This window comes from Cetorhinus maximus, chromosome 17 (assembly GCF_964194155.1).
Source record: "Cetorhinus maximus chromosome 17, sCetMax3.hap1.1, whole genome shotgun sequence".
NCBI lineage: Eukaryota > Metazoa > Chordata > Chondrichthyes > Lamniformes > Cetorhinidae > Cetorhinus > Cetorhinus maximus.
The window spans coordinates 70,115,959-70,127,987 of record NC_135895.1 but is presented as its reverse complement, the minus strand read 5'-3'; the positions used below and the strand labels follow the sequence as shown (position 1 = coordinate 70,127,987).

Sequence of the window (12,029 nt, the reverse complement as noted above, 5' to 3'; positions counted from 1 at the left end):
CCTGCAGATTTGTTCTTCTACATCCTTCCCACTAGTCAGTGGTCTACAGACTACACCGAGCAATGTAATCGCATCCTGTTTGTTCCTTAGCCTGAACCAAATTATTCTGTCCTTGAACCCTCTGGGACATCCTCTTTCTCCAGCACTGCAATGCCCTCCTTAACCAATAGTGCTACCCCTCCTCCTTTTCTTCCTTTCCTATCTTTTCTGAACACCTTGTACCCAGGAATGTTTAACACCCAATCTTGCCCTTCCTTGAACCAGGTCTCTGTTATTGCCACAACATCATATTTCCACATGGCAATCCAAACTTCTAACTCCCCAATCTTATTTACCATAATCCGTGCATTCACATACATGCACAGTAACCCTGATTTAGACTTCATGAATTTCTCACTTACTCTGACTCCACCTGTTAACTTACTATTCTCTCTCCTAGTGCTATTTATCTCTCCCAGTATTTTTGTTGAGCTTGTGCTTGTTGAAGGAAAATGCCAAACTGGCCCTCGGAATGTCCCTTTTGGTGTTGTTGTAAAGCCTGTGCTTCCCAGAGAGGTTAATGAAATAAATCCTTTGTGATTGTATTCAATTATAACAATTGGTGTGTACTACTTACAAATCTCAGGTTATCAAAGGAATATCTTTGCAGTGCACATATTACAGAAGGAAAGTTTTATGTTCAAAAATGTGACAGATTTTCCCCCTTCATTCTCCCCTCTCTCCTCTTAAAGGTGATGTCTGTAGTTGGCCTACTGTGGCCTTTAGTACTTCAACCACAATGATCATTGTTCATGTGTAATACTAGACAGTGAGCTCTGTGGCTTGTTCAACCCCAAAATCACCTGACCTTCACATATGTTCACTTGCAATAGTGTCCCTGGGTAGTGAATACTCTGGCATGGATATTGAACAGTCTTCTTCACCTTCATAATCCAGTTGTAAGCTGATGCTGGATGGATCGCAAATTGAAACTAGCACCTGGAATTTCCACAAGGTTTCTTCCAATCTTGTGCTGTGGCCATGGGTCAATGAGATGGTTCCAGCCGTTTTGGTGGGAGCTGAACAGAATGGCTTCAGACTTCCTGACATTTAAGTGAAGGAAATTGTATGACTCATCCATGACTTTGATTTCAGTTTGCCTATTGATATTATGGAGGTGGTCATGGGGTTAAAGGAACTGCTGGAGAGTTGGCTGTTGTCAACTGACATGCGGAAACACACATTGTCTTAGATGATGTCGCCAAAGGAGTAGATGGGTGGAGGGAGCCAAAAACAACTCTTTGGAGAAATGGTAAGGTGACTGTGCAGAGAAGTCATTGCTGGAGGTACACAGGCTATGTTGAGCTAAGTAGGAATGGGACTGCAAGCGGTGGAGGAGGATCAACCATGTTCAATAATGCAGAACAATCAAGAAGAGCAAAGGGGGATATTAGCTACTTTTGTACTTGCAGAAGATATCACTGGTGACTTTGGCCTCAGTGCAGTGGGCAGTAAAAATAATGGACTGAAATGATACAGACAGACTTATGGGAATGGTGAGGGTACAACATGATAAAGGACCATGATAAACTATTTAAGAAGAGATATTAACCTTGCAACTCACATTGCTGAGTAAGAGATTGAGTTACACCTTGTGTGTATTGAATGCTTGGCTCATATTGCTCTCTGACTGTTTTATATGCAAGTTCTAGACTACCAACCTCCGTTTTATATAGTTGACACTCACCGTTGTAAAGAAAAATAATATGGATAGTAATTTGTGGTGTGGGTATCCTTGTAAAAGCAACAAACTACCACAAGATAACACAAGAGTTGTGGCCTGTGAGAAAATGTTTCAACTTCCTGTTAATACATGAGTGTTTTTGATATGTGGGTAGATTAGTACTGTATAATTATTTAAAAATTAATAGGCACACTAGATTTTAATTCTTGCCAAATTTGAATGAGTGCTGGGTTTATTGTAATGCTTTTAAAAGAAAATACAAAATGCGCAGCCGTTTCTGGAGTACCTCAAGGAGCAGTAAGTAGAGATATATCCTATTAAGGGACAAGTAAAGCTGAACATGCAATGTCAGTAAGTTGTGGGAAGTAAGGCCAAATTAAGAAATGCTATGAGGAATGGTCATGAGACTGTTTTCTGAGGTCAATAAAGCTTGGAGCTTGACCAAAATAAAAGCTGTTCAATTAAACAAGAGGTTTATCCATACATTAGCTCTGGTGATATTTTCCATTTTTTGTTGAATAAATGCTGCATTAACTGATTTTGCTTCCGCAATTCCTAAAATTTTACAGATTGCTACTCCCTAACCAAAGAAGTCATGTGTAAAATTTCAGTTTGAAATGTTGCCTTTGTTTCAGATTATCCGGAAAGATCTTTCGAAAGTTTATTGTTCTTTAAACTTTTTCTAAGATCTGTTTTTAAATTCACTATTTTGTTCCTGGCTTGTCTTGTCTAGAAGTTATATTTATGTGCATGGTTAGAGGCAGACTGCATCAACATTAATCTACAATGGACAGAGGAGTAACCACCGCTCTCCTGGAGGAAGATGTCGAATGCAAATAAATAAAACAAGTTATCTAGAATACATTTTCAATCCAAGTCTTTGATTGAATGAGATAGTTAAACATCCTGAACTTCTGCAGGGAAGGAAAAAAGGGAAAGGGAAAAAAACCCCAAAAATCTTAGTGCTGATTTGGCCGCATGGAGTCGGGTGGGAGAAAAATTGGCGGCCGGAGCATGGTTTAGGAAGTCCAGCCCCTGTTTCTTGCACCAACCATTTTCAGGGGCACTGGAAAGGAGGTGGATCGGGAACTCACAAGTTGTGATTAAAGGTGCCAGCGGCGCCATTGTACTCGATGCTGAAACTGAACTTCCAGCATTTTCAAGAAGGTGAAGGAGTTTTAGAAAGTCTCCTAAACCGTGGCAGCAGAGTCCAGTTGTGAACAGCACAGGAAGCTATTTTTGCAAGCGTGAAATAGTCTTGGAAAGTTTTCAAGTAAGCATAGCTTTGCAGTAAAATGAGCAAGAAAGCCCCAGGGAAGGTGATGGAGCTGCACAAGGGAGTTGAGGGGAAAGAGGCAGGGAATAACATCCATGGCAACTCAGGCTGAGGAAAAATTTGCCACTAACATGGCATCAAGTATTAAGCCAGGATTCAGAAATTCTCTCCCAAGGAAGGAAGGAAGGCCACTGGAAACGAGTCCAGCTGTCTTGCACCTGAACGCAATTGAGGCAGCAAAGTAGCAGCATCGTGTGGCATAGGGAAGGGTCCTGGTCAACGAAAGGGTGAACCTCAGGCAGCAAAGTCATGGAGGAGGACCTGAGAATACTCTGAGCACTGGGTCTACAGCGACAGGCTTGCCTCTTGGATGTGTCCAAGTGCAGGTACAGGAGGAGACTGCAACTGCCCAGTAATGGATATCTGCGCCCTCCTTAATGACTACCTCTCACTTGGGGCCTATTAATAAGTGGTTCTTCTGGTAGCAATGAAGGTGACTGGCTCTCAATTTCTTCGCCAGGGGATCATTTCAGGACTTTACTGCTGACCTATGTGGCATCTTTCGGTTGGCCGCTCACCGCTACATCCATTCCATCACATATGCCCGCTTCACCATGGGGCGCTGACTTCATCAGCTTCCCACGAATGTAGCCTCAAAAGTGCAGACGACGATGGATTTCACCGCAATAGCCGGCTTCCCCGAATTCCAGCTTGTAGTTGACTGCACCACATGGCCATCAAGGCACCTATGAACACACCTAACAGCTTTATAAACAGGAAAGCCTACAGGAAAAATAATAAAATTAATATCTCCAATCTGAACCATGGAAGGAGCCCATCAGCGAATACAGGAATTAGTCCTGAAATGCTTTCTAGCAGCTTCAGCCAAAAATGCTAGCCAATCCCAGCTAAGCTATTCCAGTTTAATCATGTTAGGATATTTAGCTGACAACGTAGATTTCCCTAGCAAGTCCTAACCATCAAAAAAAAGAGGGCAGTAAATGGCCAGACCTATCGGCCTCTTCAGTAAAGTGATGGAAAGTGGCCTCAAAAGTGCCATCAAGAAATAGTGACTCACTAATACTTCTCTCCCCCATGCCCTGTCAGTTCTCTGCCAGAAGCAATTAACTCCAGGTCTTATCACAGCCTTGAAGAATCCTCCAGTGGCTGGCAACAAGAGGAATTTCAATCTTCACCTTCTGACCTTAGCAGGACCATCATTATTGAGTCACCGCCATCACCATTAACTGAAAGCTGAACTGGATCAGCCATGTCAGCTAGCTACACAAGCAGGGCAGATTCTGAATATCACCATGTTGTAAGCCTTAACTCCTCCGATAATGAATTACGAATGGAGCTGAATGTGCTGCCCCTGGTCAATCACGGTCAATAGGTCGAGAACACTTTCCTAAAAGAGCTGCCATTGGTGTCCTGGGGCTGTAATGATTGGAACAAGCAAAGCCATGTTCCTTTGTGTCAGATATGATACCAGTTATGCCATGAATCTTTATATTCACCTGAAGGGGCAGGCTGAGCTTTGGTTTAATATCTTATCTTAAAATACAGCACTCCTTTAGTGCTGCACTGAAGCATCAACTTAAATTGTGTACCCTGGTGGGCTTAAACCCACAATCACCTGATTTAGAGGTGATTGTGCTAGAGCTGAGCCAAGTTGACACACAACTGTCACATTATCATCTGGGAGATGATTTATAACCATATCAGCAATTGGCTTATGCTGTTTTTCAAGAATGGTAGAAGAACCATTCAAAACTTAAAGACCATGACCAATTATTCTGTATTTGCTTTTGAGTATTTGATGCACTTAATTTTTTGTGATGAAGTGGCTGGTTAATAAAGGGAATGCTGTAGATACAATATGGATTTTCAGAAAGCATTCGATAAGCTATCTCCAAGAGGTTTATTAGAAAAGTTCAGGTCCTTGGTATGAGGAAATATAGCAGGATGGATAGAAAGTTGGTTGACAGATAGCAAAAAGTATTGGAATAAATGGGTGTTGTTCAGATTCCAGAAGGGTTGGAAATAGTGTATCGCAGATATCAGTGCTGGGTCTACTTTTATTCTCAGTAAACAATGATGAGTTGAACTTGGGCAGATGGAGCACAGTCTTTCTTTGATGATAAAAGAAGGTGAATAAAGGGAATTTTGCAACAGGATGACTGGAAGAAACATAGATGTGTAAATGTAAATGCCAGACAAGTTGCAGATTCAATTTAGCATGAGGTATCACATTTTGAGAAGAAACAAAGAATGGGAATATAGACACACTGGAAGGACATTGAAAGGTGTGAATAAACAGGGTCCTAGGGATTTAAATACATCATTTTTACAAAAGCGAAAGTGTGAGCCAAGAAAAATATACCTATAGCCTTGTGATTTTATAAAAAGGGACATAGAGTACAAGAGAATAGAAGTAGTGATACAGAGCTCCAAAACACTGGCTTGAGTAAGCATGCAATTTTGATCAACCCATTATAGAAAGGACATTAAAGCAGTAGAGAGCATACAGCATAGATTCACTAGGGTGATACCAGATATGGGAAACTAATGAAGAGAGACTGATCTACTCTAACTATTTCCCACTGGAGCAGAAAAGGAAAATGTGTTTTAAAAATTTTGAAGGATTTTGATGGCACGAATAGGAAAAGACTATTTCCTCCCTCTGGGCAGAGGCTATTAATTTAAAATTGGCATTAAGAGAGCAATAAAAGAAGGTAGAAGATATTTATTCACGCAGCAGGTTATTGGAGCATGGATTGTTTAATGATAGGGAATTATTAAAGCAGAAACCATTAGATTCTTTAAGGAAGCATTAGATAAAGATTTGATACAGAGGAAGATCCATCACTGTGAGGTTAGTTTTGGATTGCTCTAGCAAGGAGCCAACACAGACAAAATGGATCAGATGGTCTTTTTTCTGTGCTGAAGATGTCTGTGATTCTTTGCCGTTGTTGTTATAGTTATTTCAATAAATTACATTAGTTAAGTGGTGCACATTGTGAGAGCTCAGCTCAGAATATCGCAGGTCTTGTAGCTCAGTTTGTAACCCTCCTGCCTTTGATCCAGAAAATCTCGGCCAAGGAAGGAGTGTTCATGATATGGTTCAACAGATTGTTCTTCAGCCTGCAAATCCTTCCAGCACTCCACACCATTCTCAAAGGAAAGAAAATAAACAAGCTCAGAATATTTTAAAAAAGCAGCAGAAGTGTACATTTATTTTTCCTTATCGTCTTACCTTAAAAAAAACTTTAAAGACCATTTTAACTCTCCACATCCAGACCAAGGCTAAAGCATTGATTGCCCACAGGGTTCGTTATGATCCTCCAGCATTATACTGGAAAATAGTCTCTCTGTGGTGTGTCTGTGGTGCGCTAGTCGATGAAGAACATTCTGCGTCTTTGTGTTTATCTGTTTGAAATGGCATTTGGTAATTGTATTTTGGATCTGGTGATTATCATTTGTCTTTGATTCAATTGTACTATCAATACAAGATGGTATTATATTGCTGATAACCTCACCACACCTAAAACACAATTACTACCTTATGTCAATGCCTTCCACTTTTAATACATGCAGATGTTTGGCTTTTACTTTTACGTATTGTACTGTGAAAATTTGTCTTGGCTGCTATTCTATCTTCAGTTCTTCCTTTAGCTGTTAAGAACTAAATTCTGTAAGTCATTGAAATGATAAAATAACACAAGGACATCCACACCTGAAAGCACACAGCATCATATAAGTGGCAATGCTATAAAGCAGTGTCTCTGGTGGAATTTAAGAAAATTCTAGGAGTTGACCCTGGTTAATTTGCTTTATTGACAGTTACCAATGAGCAAATATTTGGCATGACTGAACAAAGTAGTAGATTGTACAGTTCCTATTTTGTGGTGTTTTGCAGAATTGGCTCTCCATTTGCTTCAGTACAAAAGAAAATATACAAAATTTGTGTTTAATGATGGACTTCAGTCTCAGTGGTTGTAGGTGCTGACGGTATTTTAACCTGATTTTGTTATCTACCTGTGAAAGAGAGGAAAAAAGGGTAGATGATGGTAGATCTGTTTGTGTGTTACCATGGTTTGCTAGGGAACACAATGGATGTGCTTTCATACATGTAGGGAAAAAAATGATCATTTACAAAATAGATTTGATTTGATTTCAATGCACTCCCCAAAGCGCTACAATTACGATTCCCATTGTCTGTTACTTCATATGCTTAAAACAATGTCAATAGCTTTGTTTTCTAAACTGGTCACTCCATGTGAGACAGGGCTAGAAATGGATGTTTGGGCTTGTGGGTTGCTTTAGTGAGTGCCCATGGTCCCACCATTTCTAAAGAAAATAATGCACCTCTTCTCCTTCACAACTGGCCGAAGTGTTTCATCTCAGGATTCATGAAGATATACTGGATCTTAAACTTAAGACAAATCTTTCCTCTAGTTACCAATTGGTGGATGCTTACATAGGCCATTTGGGGAGAAGAGACGGGCAGCAAGATAAACTAAACCCTGCCTGTTACTGGTACTACATGAATCAGTACTGAACCTGCATTGAGGCAGTATTAGAGTTGTAGTTAATTCCATGAGGCAACTGCAACCCACACCCTACAGACTTAACTCCACTTCTGCCTACAGTTTTATAGTGGGCTCCAGTCTGTTCCTCACTCCCAAATTCTGGTGATCAGTGCTATTGGGGATAAAACTGATAAATACAAATATTATGTTTAATGGAGGGATTTGGGGAGCTGGCCTGATGGCAACAATGTATGAAACATGAAAATCTTATTCTTCAATGTACTGTGTTTCTTGCAGCAATGGCACAAATAGTGCAGACCAATGGAACCCAGCCTCTTAGCAAAACATGGGAGCTCAGCTTATATGAGTTACAGAGAACACCTCAGGTAAATACAATAATTCCATCTATATTTGTACTCTAAAATTGATTGTACTTCTCAATGGACTATGCCTTTCTATAACAACTTACATCTATACAAAAATTAGGGAAATAGCCTGTGGATCCATTTTAGTAATCTATTAGAGGGGAAAGAAGAAGTGCTTTGTTTTCTTCTAAAGCTAACAGCATGTTTTGAAAACTGGCACAATGAGGTTTGTGTGAACCGGATAAAGTTAAACAAATACTAAATTTAAACAGATATCGAATTTCATTAAATATCAATTACTCTACTCCAAATTATGTCCCCAAAAGCACCAGCAGTAGTTGGTTTGGTTAGAAATTTATGCATCAACATGCAGTCTTTCAGGTCAGACATGAATCCGAGTTTCAGTCTTACTGGTTAAGCAAATGTAAAAGAAACCATGGTACTATTTGAAGAGGAGGAGGAAATTCTGATAGTGTCCTAGCCAGTATTTCTCACTCAACCAACACTATTAAAAACAGGAATTGGGTGACTCACATTATAGGCGTTTGTGGCATCTTGCTGTGTAAAGTTTTGCCTACTACAGTTTCTCATTTAGCTGTGAGGACACTTCAGTAATTAATTGTGAAGTGCTTTAGGACATTCTGAAGGAGTGAAAATCGCCACATTAATGCAATTTGTTCTTTATAAATTCCTGCATCTCTAATATGAATATCTCAAAATTTGCAAATGTAACTGTTCTTCAAAAGGGAGGGAGAAAACAAATGGGGAACCACAAGTCAGTTAGCCTGACATCCAGTTGTCAGAAAAGTCCTGGAATCTATCTTTAAGGAAGTCTTAACAATGCACTTAAAAAATTATAGCATCTTTAGAGGAAGTCAACATGGTTTTATGAAAGGGAAATTTTGTTTGACAATTTTATTGGAGTTTTTTTTTGAGGATGTAACTAGGAAGGTAGATAAAGGGGAATCAGTAGATGTCATATACTTGAATTTTCAAAAGGCATCTGATAAGGTGCCACACAAAAGCTTAATTATGCAAGATAAGGGCTCCTGGAGTTGGGGGTAATATATTAGCGTGGATGGAGGATTGGTCAACAAACAGAGTAGGGACAAAGGGGCATTTTCAAGTTGATAGGTTCTGATTAGCGGACCGCGGCAAGGATCAGTGATGGGGGTTTCAGCTATTTACAATCTATATTAATGACTTAGACAAAGAGACAGAAAGTAATGTACCTATGTTTCCTGGTGTTACAAAGCTAGGTGGTAACAAGAGCTTTGAGGAGATGCAATGAGAGGGACAGGTTAATTAAGTGGGCAGCAAGGTGGCAGATGGAGTATAATGTGGGGAACGGTGAGGTTACTCACTTTGATTATAAGGATAGAAAAGCAGAATATTTTTTAAAAGGCATGAAATTTGTAAATGTGGATGTTCAGAAGGACTTGAGGATGCTCGTACAAGGAACACAAAAGGTACAGAAAGTGATTAGGAAGGCAAATGGCACATTGGCCTTTATTGCAAAGGGATTGGAATACAAGAATATGGAAGTCTTGCCACAGTTGTACAGGGTTTTGGTGAGACCATACCTGGAATACTGTACGCAGTTTTAGTGTCCATATTTAAGGGAGGATATACTTACATTGGAGTCAGTATAGCGAAAGTTCACTATGATCTTGGGATGAGAGGGTTTGTTCTATGACAAGAGGATGAGTAAATTAGGCTAATGTTCTCTGGAGTTTAGAAAAATGAGAGATGATCGCATTGAAACATACAAGATTCTGAAGGGACTTGACAGGGTAGACACTGAGAGGTCATTTCCCTTGGCTGGGGAATCTAGAATACTGGGGCACAGTCTCAGGATAAGGGGTCGATCATTTAGGACTAAGATGAGAACAAATTTCCTTTGAATCTTTGGAATTCTCTACCCCAGAAGTTTGTAGATGCTCCATTGTTGATTATATTTAAGGCTGAGGCATATTTTTGGCCTCTCAGGGAATAGAGGGATATAGGGAGCAAGCGGGAAAGTGGAATTGAAACCAAAGGTCAGCCATGATTGTATTAAATTGCGGAGCAGGCTTGATGGACCATATGTTCTGCTCCTGCTCCTATTTCTTATATTATGAGTAGAGACACAAATTGCAGTGGGCAGCAAGGGGGCTCAAAGAAAGTTTTCAATCAATATTAAGAGTGTAATAGGAATGGACATCTCTAATTTTGTTAGAACTAATTCTTGATGTTCTGGAGTATAATTATTTTTAAAGTCACATATACTTAGAACTCACTCATGTAACAGCAACTTTGCCAATAAATAAATACATGCTTTAAAAAAAATCCAACTCAGCAATTTCCAAAATCTTCTTTTTTAAATGACTGGCTCCCTCCAAAAGTGTTTAAAGCAAGCATGCGGATACTGGTAACCCTGAGAAAAATATATTCCAAACTTATTGTTACCTCATTTTCCTCATTCCTGCAATCTTTCTTATCTGCTTATCTTCTTTCTCCCTCATATTTCCTCCCTTCCCTTTTGTCTTTCTTCTTCCTTTCTGTTTCTTACACTTCCTTCCCCTCTGTGTATCTCCCTTCTCTTTGGCCTGTCTCATCTTCCCTCTAGTGTTTGTCTCTTTTTCTTTCCCCTTTGTGGCTGTCATCTTATTTTTCCAGTTTGTGCCTGTTTCTGTCAACTTCCCTTTTATCTGTCTCTCTCATGTAATGCCTTGCTTTCTCTGTGTATCCTTTTTTTTATCAGTTCCTGGTTCACTCTCTCTCCTTTTACCTTTATTTGCTCTCATCTCCCTATCACTCCTCTCTCCTATTAGGGTCTGATAGAAGGCAAGGGACTGCTAACCCAAGAGAATCATCAGAAAGTGGTCTCAGGGCTCTGAATTAATTCAAAAACCACTGAGTGTGGGCTGGCAAGTGAAGAAGCAGAGAATTGCTGCTATCACAGGAGAGGGACTGGAATGGATTTGGCAGGCCTAGTTATATCTAAATCCATAAATACGAAGGATAAATTTCCAACAATGAAAAGCTCCATGATTTCTAAATAGGGCTTTTTAAGGTATGTTGTGGCTAGTCCTGCTGTTTTGCATTGTGGTTTCTTACTCATCCCCTTTCCAAGTTAAAAACATTACTTACTACACTGGTACTTCAGACTACTGGATTTCAACATCACATTCACATTTAAAAATTGCAAACAATTATGACTTGCTACAGGATGCCAACACCTAAAAAAAGAAAGTCAAATAACAGATGGGTCTAATTAAGGGATATATATATATATATATATATATATATATATATATATATATATATATGTAGGTTAAAATTGTTGCAGGTAATCAGGATATGTCAGATATAGTGAATGGATTCTTCCCAATTATTTTCACGGAAGAAGACTATAGTCAAATTCTAGTTGTATTTAATGGGTCTACATGATCCAGAGCAGATATAAGTTAATAAAGAAGGTATCATGCAGAACCAGAAGCATTAAATATCCTTGAGGCTCCTGAATCAGATGGGATGTGTTCTAGAATCTTCAATTAATTAAATGAATAAATTGGTGATGTTTTTTCAGAATTCCTCAAATATTGAAGTAATGCTTGAAGTTTGGTGGATGACACACATGTTATTAATATTCAAAAATGGCTCAGGTACAAAACCTGGCAATTACAGACTAGTTAGCCTGACACCTGTAACTGGGAAAATTACTTCAGGGCTTTCTATGGGATACAAGAACACAGATATAACACGGAGTAGTTACCATGATTTTATAAGTAAGAGGTCTTACCTTATAAGCTTACTGGATACCTTTAAGAGGTGACTAAGATGGCAGTTTGGACTATTCTAATGTAATTTACTTTCTTTATCAAAGACTGAAAAAGAAGTTTAACACTCATGGGATTGTTAAACACTCTGAATTAAATGAAACTTGGCTTACAACAGAAGACAGAGGGTGATTGCTACAAATATGAGGGTCTGTCCTGGGTAATCTCTCCGTATCAGTCTCCCCAGTCTATCTCACATCTGGTCCCTTTGTCCCCTAGGATCAGAGTTTACCTTTACTGTCCAGTGTTAATTATTTGCTAATATGGCCCATAGGGTTGTTCAAAACAATGAAAACCCTTATTATGTAAACT

The 12,029-nt window shown here is 39.3% G+C and overlaps 1 protein-coding gene across 5 annotated transcripts in view; it reads left to right on the top strand.

Annotated features, from left to right (window-relative positions):
- rnf2 (ring finger protein 2) overlaps positions 1-12,029 on the top strand; it is a 61,469-nt gene that overhangs the window by 29,130 nt on the left and 20,310 nt on the right. For 4 of the 5 annotated variants that reach the window (XM_078561422.1, XM_078561423.1, XM_078561424.1 and 1 more), the window contains one exon: positions 7,829-7,917. In XM_078561422.1, coding sequence (XP_078417548.1) covers positions 7,831-7,917 — 87 coding nt within the window. In that variant the 5' untranslated portion in view covers positions 7,829-7,830. Of the gene's footprint in view, positions 1-7,828; positions 7,918-11,561; positions 11,667-12,029 lie in introns of those variants that run through there. The other variant, XM_078561425.1, reaches the window with a different exon arrangement.